At 64.9% G+C, this 15,751-nt stretch overlaps 2 protein-coding genes across 6 annotated transcripts; both read left to right on the top strand.

Moving 5' to 3' along the window:
• Positions 1 to 234: 234 nt before the first annotated feature.
• Positions 235 to 5,725, top strand: LMBR1L (limb development membrane protein 1 like). Of its 4 annotated transcripts, none has more exons than XM_071456081.1 (17): positions 235 to 451; positions 1,848 to 1,932; positions 2,221 to 2,257; positions 2,400 to 2,539; positions 2,627 to 2,730; positions 2,802 to 2,928; positions 3,013 to 3,081; positions 3,231 to 3,295; positions 3,407 to 3,482; positions 3,595 to 3,678; positions 3,862 to 3,938; positions 4,020 to 4,097; positions 4,190 to 4,263; positions 4,368 to 4,458; positions 4,652 to 4,718; positions 4,809 to 4,970; positions 5,058 to 5,725. In XM_071456081.1, exons 1-17 carry the CDS (start codon positions 380 to 382, stop codon positions 5,114 to 5,116), a joined length of 1,467 nt encoding a protein of 488 aa, XP_071312182.1. In that variant the 5' UTR covers positions 235 to 379; the 3' UTR covers positions 5,117 to 5,725. The 4 variants fall into 4 exon arrangements, with proteins under 4 accessions (XP_071312182.1, XP_071312181.1, XP_071312180.1 ...); XM_071456080.1 differs by having other exon boundaries at positions 3,592 to 3,678; XM_071456079.1 differs by having other exon boundaries at positions 4,809 to 5,725.
• Positions 5,726 to 7,662: 1,937 nt separating this feature from the next.
• On the top strand, positions 7,663 to 11,731 carry DHH (desert hedgehog signaling molecule). Of its 2 annotated transcripts, none has more exons than XM_071456113.1 (3): positions 7,663 to 7,974; positions 9,377 to 9,638; positions 10,392 to 11,731. In XM_071456113.1, exons 1-3 carry the CDS (start codon positions 7,663 to 7,665, stop codon positions 11,057 to 11,059), a joined length of 1,242 nt encoding a protein of 413 aa, XP_071312214.1. In that variant the 3' UTR covers positions 11,060 to 11,731. The 2 variants fall into 2 exon arrangements, with proteins under 2 accessions (XP_071312214.1, XP_071312215.1); XM_071456114.1 differs by lacking the exon at positions 7,663 to 7,974 and adding an exon at positions 8,188 to 8,703.
• The last annotated feature ends 4,020 nt before the right edge of the window (positions 11,732 to 15,751 follow it).

The following is a 15,751-nucleotide window of genomic DNA, read 5'->3' as shown; positions in this document are numbered from 1 at the left end:
CCTGCTCCTAATTCCGGGGGGCTCCGCGGGGGCCGCGGGCCCGTAGGAGCGGTGGGCGGGCTCAGCCAATCAGCGCGCGGCGCGCCGCACTTCAGCCAATGAGCTCCGCCTCATTCAACCTTCTGAACCAATGGGCGGCAGGGGGCGGGGCCTGCGGGGCCCGTTCATCCCGTGGGGGAGCGGATACTTTGTAGCGCGTAAGGGGGCGTGGCCACGGGAGGGGCGGGGCCTCAACGGCGGCGCTGGGCTGGACCCGGCGAGCTCAGAGCGGCGATACCGGAGCGGTACCGGAACGGCTGGACCGGCGTGGCGGTACCGGCCTTGGCCTCCTGCCCCTGCCCCCGGCAGCCCTGGCCGGCCCTGCCATGCTGGCCGCAGAATGGCCCCTGTGGAGCAGGACGCGCTGGCCGTGCGGGAGCAGCTCTTCCACGAGAGGGTCCGCGAGTGCATCGTGAGTGCGCGGGAGCGGCGGGGAAGGGGCTCGGTGTGGCGGGGAGAGGTGGGAGGGCGGCTGGGGGGCTCGCAGCACTCCATGAGACCGTCGGGATCTCACGGCTGTGGCAGGGCTCCACACCCCGTGCTTATCGGGGCCAGAGCCGCCGTGGCCGCGTGTGCCCAGCAGATAGTGGGGTGCCATGGCTGGACCCTCCTGAGCCCCTGCCGCGACCCCTGTGCCCGTTCCAGCAGTCCCAGCTGCGCTCCCGTCGTGCTGGGAGGGCTGGAAGTGCTGTGGTGGTGTCAGAGCCGGGCCAGCCCCATGCCAGGCTCCTGGCTCTGTCCTTGTCCCCAGGCCAGCAGCTCGGGGTCAGCAGGACCCTACAGAGCTCCCTAAACCTCGGACACAGCTGGGGCCGCTCCTCTGCTCAGGGATGACCTTACTGTCCCGGTCCTGGCATCTCCTGAGGGCCTTGGGGGTGCTGCGGGCACGGCAGCCAAGGGGGCTGTGACCAGCAGTGCCAAGGCCATCTTGCCACAGCCACATTCGGTGCCTACAGGGCAGAGCTGGTGGCCCTGAGCCCCCAGACCTCCATCTTGGGGTGCTACATCTCAGCCAGGAGCCCCTGGCTTGGCACACAAATCTTTCTTAGCCTGACTTCACTGAGTACAGGAGGAATTGGGGGTCTCCCCACCCGGCAGAGTAAACCAGGGGGTACAGCCCATGGCAGGAGGGAACGTGTGGCCTGAGCCCCTTCACTGGGTGGGAGCAGGAGCAGAAGGACCTGCTGGGTGCTGCCCTTTTGGGAGTGCAGTGCTGGGCCAGCTTTGGGGGCTCCCTGGCACCCCACTGGCACATCCTGGGCACCCCCAGGCAGGCAGGAGGGAGGTGCCACAGCTGCTTCCTGCTGCACCTGTGCCAAGGTGGAGGATTCAGGCGACCTTTCCTCATCCTGCCGCGTTCCCAGAGGGATGAAAGGTCGCCGTGTTCCCTGAGCATCGCCGGCGCTGGCCTGACCTCGGCGTTCCAGCGGGGGCAGCAGGGACACCGCAGATGTCCTTGGCTCCTCATTCAAGGCTGTTCTCGTGGCTCTGCCAGCAAGGCCAGGGCTGTGGGACCCAGCAGTTCAGGGATGTCCCACGGGGTCACAGATTTGCCAGCACAGGCTGATCCAGGCCTTCCTGGGTGGGTTCTCAGCCCCCCTCCCTGGTCTGGGGGCTGTGCCAGCCTGTGGGCACCCATGCATGAGGCCTGGGTGCAGTGCCCATTGAACAGATAGGTCTGAGCACACCAGTGGGGTGGAACCAGGGCCAGGAGTGGAAAAACAAATAGGGTGGAGCTGACAAGCCCCAGGGCTGGCAGCATGCATCCCCTCGGGGTGCCCACAGTGCCCACACTCCTCTGCCCACAGATCTGTGCCCTGCTCTTTGCCAGCCTCTACATCCTCTGCCACTTCATCATAACCCACTTTAAGAAGCACACGGATTTCACAGCAGGTAAGAGAGTGGGAGCTGCCAGAGCCAGGCAGCCCTCAACAGCCAAATTCAGCCTCCTGAGGGTTCTTCCTGCTCCTCCATTGCTTTTGGCCTCCCTCAGCACCCCCAGTCCCACCACAGCCTGATGACTGTGACACCAATTGCTGCCCTAGGTGGGAGCAAAGCCAGAATTCCCTGGGAGGATTTCTGCAGCACTTGGAGAGGGGAGAACTTGGGCAGGGGGAGGCAGTGATGCTTTGGGCAGCCCTACCTCCCCCAGCCCTTTGATTTGGGATTTTGTCCCCACAGTTCATGATGACGAGGACGCTGCTGTCAACAGGATTGCGTGAGTTCCTGTTTGTCCCCTTCCTCATCCTCTTCCTCAGCCAGGACACCGTGTCCTGCGTGCTGGTGATGCTGGGGGGTAAAACTGGGCTGTGACACCCAGAGGAAGCCTGACCCAGAGGTGCTGCTTGTCCCTGTGGCAGGTTGGGGCTCTGTACCTTCACCCTGGCTGTGGCACTGGGTGCTGTCCTGCTCCTGCCCTTCTCCATCATCAGCAACGAGGTGCTGCTCTCCTTCCCCCAGAATTACTACATCCAGTGGCTCAACGGCTCCCTCATTCATGGTGGGTGACCCTGGGCTGTCCCCAAAATCTGTGGGCCAGCGTTGCCCTGCCTGGCAGCTCACCCCATGCTGGTTCCCGTTCTTCCAGGCCTCTGGAATTTGGTTTTCCTCTTCTCCAACATGTCCCTGGTCTTCCTCATGCCCTTTGCCTACTTCTTCACCGAGTCAGAGGGGTTTGCAGGATCCAAGAAGGTGGGTGACCCTGCACTTGTCCCCACCCCTGTCCCCTTCTCTGTGACTCCCTGCTAACCCAGCTCTTGCAGGGCATCATGGCCAGGGTGTATGAGACCTCGGTGGTGCTGCTGCTGCTGACCCTGCTGGTGCTGGGCATGGTCTGGGTGGCCTCTGCCATCGTGGGCAACGACGCCGCCAGTCGCCAGTCACTCTATGGTGGGTGAGCTGGGCTCTAGACCCTGGCACTGAGTGGAACAAGGGATTTCTGGTGCCCCTGGCCTGATCCTGCTGTCTCTGCAGATCTCTGGGAATATTATCTGCCCTACCTCTACTCCTGCATCTCGCTTTTTGGTGTCCTGCTGCTGCTGTGTAAGTTGTGTCCTCACGAGGCCCTGCTCCATCCAAATGGGGTCTGGAGGGGCCATGGCTCATGGCTGAGGCCTCCAGGATCCTTCTGAGGGTGTGGGGAGGGCTAGGATGATGGGACACCTCCTGTTCAGCCTCTCCTCCCACCACAGTGTGCACCCCCTTTGGCCTCTCCACCATGTTCACTGTCACTGGGAAGCTGCTGGTGAAACCCCGGGTAAGGCGTCACCCCACAGTCCCTCTGCCCCACATTTGGGGGTGACTGTCCCCAGGGCTGCCATTCACACAGCCCAGCAGCCACTCACAGGCTCCTCACCCACCCTTCCAGCTCCTGGAGGACCTGGATGAGCAGCTGAGCTGCACAAGGTTCGAGGAAGCCGCTGTGTCCCACAGGATCCACTCTGGTGGGTGCTGCCGCTTGGCAAAGGGGAGAGCATGGGGTGGATTGGGGGGTCCCTCTACCCCACCACAGAGGAACCCTCATCCCCCTGAGCCCCTTGGGTGTCTCCCCAGCAGGCAAAGCTTCCTGCTGGCTGAATCTGGACATGGAGATGCTGCGGGAGCAATTCTTTGCCATCCGGAGCAAGAGGAGGAAGCTGGGTGAGGAGCCTGGCTGGGGGCAAAGGGACACTGGGTGCCCTCCAGCCTGGCACTGGGAGCACTGGGCCCTGGCAATCCATGGAGGGAAATGGGCTGGGGGCTGCTACCCCCCATCCTGCCCCCTCAATCTGCCCTGGGGTGGGAGCTGTGCCCCCCTCTCACCTGGGCACCTCCTCCCCCCAGAGCTGCGGCACCGAGCATCGCCCTGGCAGAGGAACCTGGGCTACCCCCTGGCCATGCTGGGCCTCCTGGCACTGACAGTGAGTTCAGGGCTCTCAGGGGAGCTGGGGGTGTTGTCCCCATCCTCACCACCGCCCTCACTCCCTCCCTGCTCCTCCCAGGGCATCTCTGTGCTCATTGTTTGCTTCCACGTCCTGGAGCTACTGCTGGACGATGCTGCCATGCCACGGGGCATCCAGGTACCCTCCTGGGGGCATGGCACAGCTCAGGGTGGTGTCCCTGGCTGCTCTGGGGACCTTCCTCCCCGACCTGCTCCCTCCTCTTCCTGCAGGACGCCTCCCTGGGCCAGGTTTCCTTCTCCATCTTTGGTTCCTTTGGAGCTGCACTGCAGGTTGTCCTCATTTTGTATCCTTCAGGCGGGCACTTGTGTCCCCAGCGATGTCCCCTGTGTCCCCAACACTGTTCCCAGTGCCAGCCCATCCTGTTTTCCTCCTTAACACTCCTTGCAGCTACCTAATGCTCTCCTCTGTCGTGGGCTTCTACAGCTCCCCCCTGTTCACTCGGCTGCTGCCAGAGAGGCAGGACACCCCCCTCACCAAGGTGGGAACACAGGATGGGGCTGGGGGGCTCCTGTGGGGGTGCAAGACCCTGTTCCCTCCTCTGTGTGTCCCTGTGCAGTCCCCATGTGGGACGACAGTGCCAGGCAGGACCCCCCCTCCAGTGGTTCCCTGGCATCTGGAAAGTTCCTTGCCCACCCTGCAGAAGCCCCCCCAAACCTCCTCCTTCTCCCCAGATCATCGGGAACTGTGTCTCCTTGCTGGTGCTCAGCTCAGCCCTGCCTGTCTTCTCCAGGACACTGGGTGAGCCTCCCAGAGGGATCAGGGTGATGCCTGCATGGGGGTGGCCCCAGAATGGGGGTGCCCTGACCAATGTACCCCAACCCTGTGCAGGGATCACCCGTTTTGACCTCCTGGGAGATTTTGGCCGCTTCAACTGGTTGGGGAACTTCTACATTGTCTTCCTCTACAACATGGGCTTTGCTGGGCTCACCACGCTGTGCCTGGTCAAAAGGGTCTCCTGGGCAGTCCAGGCCGAGCTCATCCGTGCCTTTGGTGAGGACAGGGACATGGGGACACAGGGCTGGCTGCTGGGGTGTCCCCTGTCCCCCAGCCTGGCTCTCACACTCTCCCTGTGCCCAGGTCTGCACAAGCTGCCGCTGCCCGTGACGCGCCGCAGGACCCGCAGCAAGCCCTGCTAGGGCTGGGGGACAGTGGGGGACAGGGACGTGTCCCCCCTTCCCCTCACTGTGGTGGCTGCCAGCCACAGAGCTGGCCCTGACAGCACCTGGTGCCTCAGGGCCCCTCAGGGAAAGCTGAGACACCTTTAGGGTTTATCCCCCTGCTCTGTCTCAGCTCTTGTGCTACTGAGCATTGGCCTTGAGCCATGTCCCCAAGGGGTGTGGGGTCCCCCCGAGGCTGTGCTGGCTGCAGCCCCCCCACCCCCATTTACATACCTCGTGCAACAATGGCTGGGACCACCCCCCCCCGACCTCTCCTGGCTGCTCCCCGGGGTCTGGGTGAGTTTTAAATGCTGCCCCACCTGTCCTGACACTATAGAAGGGGGCTCTGTGCCCAGAGTCACTCCACAGCCCACCCCTGTGTCACTCTGGGGCTGCAGGGGGACACTGGTTGTCCCCTGCCCACCCTGAGGCCTTTGGGGTCCCTAATGGGGAGGCCTGGGGTGCAGGGGACAACCCCCCCCCCTCTCCTTCAGCTTCTTGATGTGATGAGTATGTCGGGTCTCTGTTACAACAGAACTTGTTTGGAGAAATAAATAGTGACCGTTTTTTATATAAAAATACTTGAAACTGGGGGTTTTATTCCTCCCAAGGGCAGGGCCGAGTAGGAAAGGGGCAGGGGTGGGGTGTCCCTGCCTTGGGGGGGTCACAGTCCTGCCCCTCTTTATGGGCCCTATGAGGCCTTAATTAACCCTCTTCCTGGTTGGGGTTAACGAGCTTCTTCCAGGCAGGGCAGCTCCCTGCCCGCTGCCCGGGCTGGGCTGAGGGACCCCGGGGGTGTTGGGGGGCTCCAGGAGGCTTTGGGGTACGGGCAGAGCTCCCCCACATGAGGGGCAAAGCAGAGGCTTCACCTCCTGGCACGGAGGGTCGTGCAGCCAGAGCGGAAACTGCCCCGGGAACCGGGGGAACCGGGGGAACCGGGGGAACCGAACCCCCACCCATCCTGCCCCGCCTGGGGCCGAGCCAGGCCGCCCCCCGCCCCTCCATGGCGGGGGTGGGGGGCCCAGACCCCCCCCTCTCGCCGCCCCCCCCCCGGTTGGGGCCGAGCAGGAAGCGCAGGAAACCTGGTTTATATTGCAGGAAATGAGGCCATCGGTGCCCGCGATTTCCCCGCGACCTGCTCCCCTCCCAGTCACCCCGGGCTGGCACCGGGGCTGCGGGGGAGCTGGGGGGGGACCGGGACCCCCTCTCCGATCCATTCCCAACCTTCTACGACCCCGCTGCTGCCTCCCGCCATCGCCGGGGCCCGCGGTGCCCTTGGGTGCTCTCCCGGTAGCGCTGGGGGCACGGTCCCGGTGCCGGTGCCGGGGGTGCCCATGGCACTGTTGGAGCCCGGTGCCAGTCCCGGAGCAGCCCAGCCCCGTCCTCGGCGGTACCCGGAGCCCTGGCATAGCCCCGGTCCCGCTCCAGGGGTGCCCCGGTGCCGCTCCGGGGCTGCCCCGGTGCCGCTCCGAGGGTTCCCCGGTGCCGGGGCGCGGAGGGGCCGGCCGGGGCAGGGCAGCCCGGCGGGGGCGGCCCCGGGGGATGTGGCCGCCGCTGCCGCCGCTCCCGGGGGCCGGCTCCGAGGCGGGGCCCGACGGGGCTGCCCAGCGCCGGAGCCGAGCGGCCACGGTGGGGGCAGCCCGGCCGGGGCGGCGCACGGTGCCGACCAGCACCCAAGGCAGCCGGTACCGGGGGCTGGGCCAGGAACGGGGACCGGGACCGTGGGTCGGACCGAACAGAGGGGACCGGGGTAGTGCCAGGGAGCGGGTCCCGCGAGCGGGGCTGTGCCAAGGGGACGGAGCAGGTGCGGACACCGGCGGCACAGCCTTAGAATAAGGAGGATCCTCGGTGCAAGGGACAGCGGGAGGAGGAGAAGGACCGGGACGGGGAGTGAGGGGTCCCGGGTCCAGCAGGCGGTGACAGGAGAGGTTCCAGGATCAGAATCGCGGCGTTCGGATGGGATAAGGGGGGGTTCCGGTACCGGAGAGCAGCGCAGGGACCGTGGAGAGGAGGCGGCACCAGAGCGCGGGATTTAGACGGGAACGGGGAGCGAGACTGGGACGCGGGGTCAGATCCCGGTGCCGGTCCCGGGGCAGCCTTAGGAACCGGGTGCCCAGTGCCAGTGCCAGGGCAGTGCCCGGAGCTGGGTGCCGGTGCCCGGTGCTGGGACGCCGTTCCGCGAGGGTTTTCCCTAAGGCTGGGGCTGTGTCGGGAGCTTCCCGGGACCGGGGTGCAGGCGAGGGGGTGCTGATCCCGTGGGCGCGCAACCGGCGGCGCTCCGAGTGGGTGGCGGCACCGGCGGGAGGAGGGGGGTACGGGGGGGTGGTCAGTCGTTCCGAGCGGTCACGGATCCCGCAGCAGCGCCGGGACCGTGGGTGTGAGAAGGAAACGGCGCCGACCCGCCCCTGGCACCGCGACCAACTAAAAGCCCCGGGGCCACCGCACCGGGACCATGCCCGCCCCAGCCGCCCGTGCCCCCGCTGACTGAACGGGACCCGCGGAGGCAGCGGGGCCCGGCGGGCGGGATGCCCCGGTGGAGGCCGCTCGCCCTCGTCCTGCTCGGGCTCGCCGCCTGCCTGCTGGCCGCGCCGGTGCTGGGCTGCGGCCCGGGTCGGGGCCCGGTGGGGCGGCGGCGGCTGGGGCGGCGGCAGCTCTCGCCTCTGCTCTACAAGCAGTTCGTGCCCAACGTGCCCGAGCAGACGCTGGGGGCGAGCGGGAAGGCGGAGGGCAAAGTGCTGCGGGGCTCGGAGCGCTTCAGGGAGCTGGTGCCCAACTACAACCCCGACATCATCTTCAAGGACGAGGAGAACACGGGGGCGGACCGGCTCATGACCGAGGTGGGGGCTGCGCCCGGCCCGGCCCGGTCCGGCCTTGCTCCCGGGGGCGCGGGGCCGTGGGGGGCGACGGGGGGGCTGGGCGGGATCACAGCGACCCTCGACAGGGCTCACGGACCTTTCTCAGTCGGCACCGACGCGCTCAGGGGCTCACGGAGCTCTCCCGGTCGCCACCGATGCTCTCCAGGGCGCACCGATCATGCCGGGGCTCACGGATCCTCCCGGGTGGCACCGACCCTCCCGGGGCACAGGGTCCCTCCCGGAGCCGTGCCCCGGTACCTCCCTCCCGGCAGCACCGGAGCCCCGGGACGAGGCGGGACCGTCGGGGATTAACGGGACGGGACGGCACCGGGGGCACGAGGTACCGGTGGCTCCGCTCCCCCAGCGCCGCCGCGCCCCGGCCCCAAGGACAGCGCGGAGCGGGAGCCCCGGTACCGCTCTCTGTGCTCGGGGGAAATCCGGGGCGGCGGGAGCCCGGGACGCGCCGCGCGCCCGTCGGGATGCTCACGGTTGCCATGGCGAGGGGCGGCCCCGCGGTCGCCATGGCGACGGGGGATGCTGCGAGTGGTCCAGGCGGCGCCGGCAGCTCCCGCGAGCCGGGACGGCGGAGGCGGCGGGGCCGGGGCGGCGGGGCCCGGCGGGGCCCGGCGGAGCCGCGGGCACGGAGCCGGCCCGGGGTGCGGGTGGCTGAAAGGGCCCTTTGTGGCCGCGGCGGCATTCCCGGAGCCTGAGGTCAGCTCCGGGCTGGAAGGCGCCTATTGTGGCCGGGCCGGGCCGGGCCGGGCCGAGCGCATTCCTGCCCCCCCGCCGCTGCCGCCCCCCCCGCCCGGCACGGCCGCCCCGGGCCCGCGCCCCGCACTCCCGCCCCCGCGGCCCCGCGATCCCGGAGCCGCTTTGTTGAACGGGGCAGGGGGGGACACACTGGGGCACTGAGGGACGCTGTGACATCAGCAAATGCCGGGGGTGGGGAGGGGGGACAGGAGCAGTTCCGACCCCTGCACCCCACTGCTGATGGGGAGAGGCACCCCAGAACCGCCCAGGACCCCCTACTGTCCCTGTCAGCCCAGATTTGGGGCTGGTTCAGGGTCAGCCGCCCCCAGCTCTGCCTCACGGCCCCCCCCACCAGGTTAATCAGTCACAGCGGTGGCCGCGGGGAAGGTGACACCGTCCCGGTGCCCGTCCCGCTCCCGTGCCCGTTCTGCCCGGCTGCCCGTGGAGCAGCTCCACCACGGGACCCCGGGGCACGTTAACGTTCAACCCACACCCAGCCACGGGAGCAGCTCGGCCATGACCCTCTGTGCACCCTGGGTGGGGGGGGGCACCCCCACAGCAGCAGCCCCTTTGCAAGCCTGGTGTCCGTCTGTCCCTGTCTGTCGTGGCGAGGGTGACACCGGTGTCCCCACAGCGCTGCAAGGAGCGTGTGAACTCGCTGGCCATCGCTGTGATGAACATGTGGCCGGGGGTGAAGCTGAGGGTGACGGAGGGCTGGGATGAAGATGGGCACCACCTCCCCGACTCTCTGCACTACGAGGGCAGGGCTCTGGACATCACCACGTCCGACCGTGACCGCCACAAGTACGGCATGCTGGCACGGCTGGCCGTGGAGGCCGGCTTCGACTGGGTCTACTACGAGTCCAAGGCACACATCCACGTCTCTGTCAAAGCAGGTACCACCCAGAAGGGGCTGCCAGCAGGGCAGGGGGCTGTAATTCCCATAAAATCACAGCCCACAGCCCCTGCTGCTCCCCCTTGATGTCCTGGATCCGTGTGGGATTATTGTTCTGGTTGGTGTCTGGCCCCAGCCTAACTCCTCCTGGCCCCTTGATTGGCAAAATTCTCACTTTCTCCTCTAAATTTTGACCAGAGGGAGACAACCTTGTGGTTCAGCTCCTGCCCCCCGCCAGGGCAGGGGGCTGTAATTCCCATAAACATCCCAGCCCACAGCCCCTGCTGCTCCCCCTTGATGTCCTGGATCCATGTGGGATTATTGTTCTGGTTGGGGTCTGGCCCCAGCCCAGCTCCCCCTGGTCTACCTGGCCCCCTGATTGGCAAAAACCTCACTTTCCCCTCTAAATTTTGGCCAGATGGAGACAAAATTGCGGTTCAGCTCCTGGTGAGGGGAATAGCAATGCAGCCCCACAGCCCCAGAGTTGCTCCAGCCAGCAGTTGCCATCCAGTCCAGAAGTGCCAATTGACAGAAAGTGAAAATGGCCATAAATGTCACCGTTGGAGCCCGGAACAAAGGGCAACAGTGCAGGGTGGACAAAGGGGCCCTGCAGCATTCAGGAGCTGCACACAGGAAAAATAAAAATACCCCCTTTGTTCTGGGGGTGCTTTGGGGGGTCCGGGCCTCGCCGTTTCCCCTCTGGAGGTGGAGGTGATCACTGGGGGGACACCAATAACTCTCTCCATCCTCCCAGATAACTCGCTGGCCGTCCGCACCGGTGGCTGCTTCCCCGGCCACGCCACGGTGACGCTGCAGAGCGGGGAGCACCGGGGCCTGGCTGAGCTCCGCCGGGGTGACCGAGTGCTGGGCGCCGAGCCAGGCGGGCGCCTGGTGCCCACCGAGGTGCTGCTCTTCCTCCACCGGGACCCGGGCCAGCGTGCCTCCTTCGTGGCCATCGAGACAGCCAGCCCAGCTCGCCGGCTGCTGCTCACTCCATCGCACCTGGTGTTCACAGCCCGGGGAGAGGGCAACGGCTCCGCCGCCTTCCTGCCCATCTTCGCCCGCCGCGTGCGCCCGGGCGACGCCGTGCTGGCCCACGGGGCTGGCGGGCAGGGGCTGCGCCCCACGAGGGTGCTGAGGGTCTCTCGGGAGGACGGAGTGGGCGTCTTTGCCCCCCTCACCTCTCAGGGCACTTTGCTGGTTAACGGGGTGCTGGCATCCTGCTATGCGGTGCTGGAGAGCCACCGTTGGGCACACAGGGCTTTCGCCCCTCTCCGCCTCTTCCACGGGCTCCTGTCGCTGCTGCCAGCCCACCCCGAGGTGGGCAACGGGACCGTGCCCGACGTGGGCATGCACTGGTACTCCCGCCTGCTCTACCGGCTGGCCGGGGGCGTGCTGGGCCACGAGGCCCTGCAGGTTTAGGGGTGTCTGCCCCCCATTTCTGGCAGGTGATGCCACACACCGGATGCCACGGCCCTGGGCACCCTCCGGGCACGGGGAGGAGGGACAGGGGCACCCCCGGTGCTGTGGGGAGGTTGGGGCTCCACACTGCCCTGGGGCAGGGGGTGGCCCCTGTGCTGTGTCCTAAAGCCCCCCATGGCTGGGTCCCCACGCCCAGACCCCCCTGGTATTTATTGCTTTATTAACCACTGCACTGGGGTGGGGTTGGTGCCTGTGAAACCCCAGCCAGGCAGCACCAGACCCTGCCCTAGGGGCCAAATCCAGCTGGGGAGATGCCAAAAGCACCCCAAGATTGAGCAGTTGGCAGCAGTTCCTGCCTGTCCCCTTGCTCTGGGTCTGTCCCTGTCACCCAGAGTGTCCCTGTCACCCCATAGGGTGGCTGCAGTGGGCACTGGGTGTCTGCCACGGGCACCCCGTGCCAGGTCCAACTCTAACCATGCTAACTGCTAACCTTCCCTGCTTGAGAGTTTTATTTTTCTATTTATAAATGGTAATATAAATGTCCCCCATGCCTGCCTGCCCTGGCAGGGGGCGGCCTGCTTTTAACCATTTCAGTTAAAAAAAAACAAAAAACAAACAAAAGAAATACTACTATTTAATTGTTTGGGAAAATAAAGAAAATCTATGGCCCTATTTGAGCTGTGTTGGGGTGTCTGGAGGGGCTGGAATTGAGCATTCCAGGGGGTTGGGGGTCCCTGGGGCTGGGTATCCTGAGGGGTTGGAGTATCCCAGGGTCTGGGCTGGGTCCCTGTGGGTTTGACATCCTCGGGCTCTGGGGGTTCCTCCAGGACTTTCTGGCCTCTAGATGGGCAAAAAACTCACTTTCCCCTCTAAATGTTGGCCAGATGGAGACGAAATTGGGGTATTCCCAGGCTGGAGGTCCCTGAGGATTGAGTCAGGCATCACGAGAAGCTGGGAATCCCTGGGGCAGGGGTCAAGGGGGGTCAATATCCTGAAATATCCCCGGGGGTCTGAGGGTCCTGGAGCAGGGGGAGGCAGCAATGGGGATTTTGGGGAGCAGGAGCAGTTTGGTGTGGATGTTCCTGGGTGTCCCCAGGCTGGGAAAGGTTGTGGGGAGGGATGGAGGGGGGGACAGGACAAGGACACTCCTTCCCTCTGTGAAAAACGCCAATCATTTGTTTTTACAATTTTAAAAGTTTAACAGTAATAAAATGGTTTTAAAAATAGTAATAGAATTAGAGTAATAATAATTTGGAAAATTTGAATTAGGACAATATGAGACAAAGAGTTATGGACGGTGTGGGTACCTTTTTCTGGGCAAAATAAACCCAAAAAAGGACCCACGTTAACAGAGGATTAATCCTTAAAAACAATAGCCTGTTGCATATTCATACATCTCATACATGATGCATAAATTCCATTCAAACACAGGATTCTGTCTGGGCAGTGTCAACTTCTTCCTCTGAATCCTAATCTGAATCTTCCTGCCCGAGCGAGGCAGGAAAAAGTTTGTTTCTCCTGATAATGGAGGAATAAATTCTCTTTCTCTAAAAGATTTAGGTGTCCTGTGGCTGCTATCCCGGTGCGAGTCCTTTCTTTAGAAAAAAGTATCCTACAGAGCATAGTTTCTATTTTAACATTTTGTTATAACCTAAAACTATATTTAACGCACTACTTAAGAGAATTAATACAGCATCACTTTCTAACACAACACATATCATATTCATTTGAATATTTGCAAAAAGCCAAGGATAAAACCCGCATTTTTCACACCCCCCCTCCCCATTCCCGCTCAGATTCGCGACCACCACGTGGCCACATCCCTTCCCTCCGTTTTTCATGAATGGAGAGCCCCTCCAGCTAAAGCGCATGCGCGGCCTCTTAGCCCCGCCCCCCTCCGCCCGGCGCAGCCAATGGGAGCGGGCGGGCGGTGTTGTGGTCACGTGCGGCCGCCGGTGTAGTGGCGGTGGCCCCGCCCCCCCGGCACGGCGGGCGCTTTTATTGCGCTGTTTGCCGCGCCCGCCCGCGCCGTCCCGCCACGTTCTCATCCCCGGTTACCGAACCCCGGGTCCGTGCGGGGGGATTCGGCCTGGGGGTGTCCCGGGCTCCGGAAAGGGCGGCCCTGCCCTCCGGGGGTCCGTTCCCGGGGTGTACCTGAGAGCGGGGCTGCTCCACCGGGGATTACCGGGAACGGCGGGTGTACCAGAGAGGCTCATCACAGTGGGACCCCTCCCCAGGTGGGGGTTTGGGGCTGTGTTCGGCCTCGCCGGGACCTCCTGTAGCCCCGGGGCTGTGTTCAGCCTCCCCGAGACCCGCTGTGGTCCCGGGGCTGTGTCCCCTGGAGCCCCACCGGGAGGAGTTCCCGTTTCTTCGTCCCTTCCCCCGGGGTGATACCGGGACCACCGAGCCGTGTTGTTTCCCCCCACCCGGTAAAACCTCCCTGGGCTGTGAGCCCACGGTGGAGAGCAGTAAGTCCCGGGGGGGTGAGTAGGGGGCTGCCCACCCGGGGTCTCTCTTCCTGATGCCCCTGTGGCACCCCAGGTGATGAGGACAGAAGTGTCCCCATTTCTGTGGGGGGGTGCCCCAAAACCTTGTGCTGGGGGCTGAGGTACCCCTGGAATGAAATGGAAGTGGGTTTGAGCCTTGAGGGGAGGATTTGGGGGGTCCCAGGCAGCCCCCCCGACCTGGTACCAGCCTTGCAGCCTCCAAAGTGCTGGTGGTGGTGGGCAAGGAGGAGTTCCACCTGATGCTGGGGCAGTTTGGGGGGTCTGGGGGGTGTTGTGGGGCTGCTGGGGCAGTTTGGGAGAGCTGGGGGGTGTTGTGGGGCTGCTGGGGCAGTTTGCGGGGTCTGGGGGGTGTTGTGGGGCTGCTGGGCAGCCACCCCTGCCACCAGTTTTGTCCCCCCTTCCTCCAGGACGAGTCCTGCCACGCTCCATCATCATCAGCATCCAGGGTTCCATCCTGATCCATTTGGTGACATTCCCTGAGGGGCCCCCGAGACTGGGGGACAGGGAGGACCCCTCTGGGTCATCTGGAACAGGGAGGACACCTCGGTGGGAGGAAGTGCCTCGATGTCCCCTTGTCCCCACAGCTTCCAGGTGAGCTGAGAGCTGGGGGAGGACGTGGCAGGTGCTGCCCCTCCTGGGGAGGGGGTCCCAGGGTGGTCTGGGCCCCGCAGAGATGAGGAGAGGCCTGGGGGGGTTTGGGGTCCCACCTGTGTGTCTGTCTGTCTGTCCCCCTGGCACGTCCTGCCTGTCCTGCTGTGTCCCCAGCTGGGAGGTGAGGACAGATGAAGGGAAGAAGGTGGTGGAGTTGTGAGGGGCCATTTTCCTCCAGTCCTCAGCCAAGGAGAGCCAGGTGTGGGGCACAGAGCCCACCTGGAGCCCCAATGCGCTGCCGCTGATGTCCCCTCATGCTCAAGTGACCACGGGGATCTTCATGAAGCGCACTGACAACTCCTGTGACAGATGCACCAGCCTGCTGTGATCCCGGGGGTGGGACAGACCCCTCCCCAGGGCCCTCCTCGGGGGGAGCCCCTCACTTTGCACAGCCTGTGGGGCTCACAGGGGGCTGGGGGTTCTCTGCTGCCCCCCCTCCCCACACACACACACACAAGGACAGGTCGGGGCCGTTCCTGCTCCGGCAGCCAGGGCTGAATGCGGGTGTTGTTCCCCCGGACCCGTGGGAGTCGGGGCTGGAACAATTAAACTTTGTTTTGTCTCTAAACCCCTGGATTGGGGGGGTTGTTCCTTTTTTTGGGGGGGGAGGCTCCCTCCAAGCCTGGATGTGCCCCCTCCTTATGGGACTGAGCACCCCAAGAACCTCACTGGGACCTTTGGGGGGTTTTTCAGCCCTGTCCCCCCCGTTTCTCTCCCTGAGAACTTCGTGAGCGTGGTGGGGGGGGCTCTGGCTGCGGTTCCCCTTGTGGCTTATCTCCACCCAGTCGGGCTAATTGTTGCTAATTACACAATTATGGTGGTAAAGAGAAGCAGGAGCTGCTGGGGGGGGGCATGAAGTGTTATTGGGGTGCTGGGACCAGGGTGGGGCAGCCCGGGGGTCTGCACGCCCTCAATTGCCCTCCCAGCTCTCTGGTTCGGGGGTTTGGGCTCGCGGGGGGCCAGGGTCTGACCCCCCCTACCCCTCCCTGAGGGGGTTCACGGTCCGAGGGGGTTGATGTGGCCCCAAACGGGGGGGTACCGGCCCCGTGTACCCCTTGGGGCGGGGGGGAGCAGGAGCGGCTGCTCCGGGGATACCGGAACCGGGCGTGCATGGTGGTGCAGGACCGTGGCTCAGCAGCAGCACGCGGTGGCAATGAGCGGGGATTAGGACCGGGCATGGCGGCTGCTACCGGGGACCACAGGACCGGGCATGGCGGCTGCTACCGGGAACCACGGGACCGGGCATGGCGGCTGCGCCTACCGGGGATTCCCGGACCGGTACAGGGATACCGGCACTGGACATAACAGCTCTTCCGGATACACCGGGACCTGTCCCGGCGGCTCCTACGGGGAACCCGGATACCGGCTGATAACGGAGACACCGGCCCGGGACACCGTGGGCGATCCCCATCCCGAATCCCACCCCCCCATCGCGGTCCGGGAGCCCTCCCTCTACCCCTCCCCGGTGCCGGTGCCGGTCGGGGTGGGGGGGCGGAGCTTGGCTCCTCTAGCCCCGCCCCCTCGGTGCCCACGT

This window comes from Agelaius tricolor, unplaced genomic scaffold (assembly GCF_023055355.1).
Source record: "Agelaius tricolor isolate 1412-34295 unplaced genomic scaffold, bAgeTri1.0.p SCAF_55, whole genome shotgun sequence".
Classification (NCBI taxonomy): domain Eukaryota; kingdom Metazoa; phylum Chordata; class Aves; order Passeriformes; family Icteridae; genus Agelaius; species Agelaius tricolor.
This window is presented reverse-complemented; position numbering and strand designations above follow the sequence as displayed.

Excerpts from the sequence above, each read along its gene's own strand:
- LMBR1L (XM_071456077.1), top strand. The coding sequence starts at position 380 with ATGGCCCCTGTGGAGCAGGACGCGCTGGCCGTGCGGGAGCAGCTCTTC. Across the intron at positions 2,731-2,801 it reads GGTTTGCAGGATCCAAGAAG|GGCATCATGGCCAGGGTGTA; the intron begins GTGGGTGACCCT and ends CAGCTCTTGCAG. Across the intron at positions 4,459-4,651 it reads AGGACACCCCCCTCACCAAG|ATCATCGGGAACTGTGTCTC; the intron begins GTGGGAACACAG and ends CCTTCTCCCCAG.
- DHH (XM_071456113.1), top strand. The coding sequence starts at position 7,663 with ATGCCCCGGTGGAGGCCGCTCGCCCTCGTCCTGCTCGGGCTCGCCGCC. Across the intron at positions 7,975-9,376 it reads CGGACCGGCTCATGACCGAG|CGCTGCAAGGAGCGTGTGAA; the intron begins GTGGGGGCTGCG and ends GTGTCCCCACAG. Across the intron at positions 9,639-10,391 it reads CCACGTCTCTGTCAAAGCAG|ATAACTCGCTGGCCGTCCGC; the intron begins GTACCACCCAGA and ends CCATCCTCCCAG.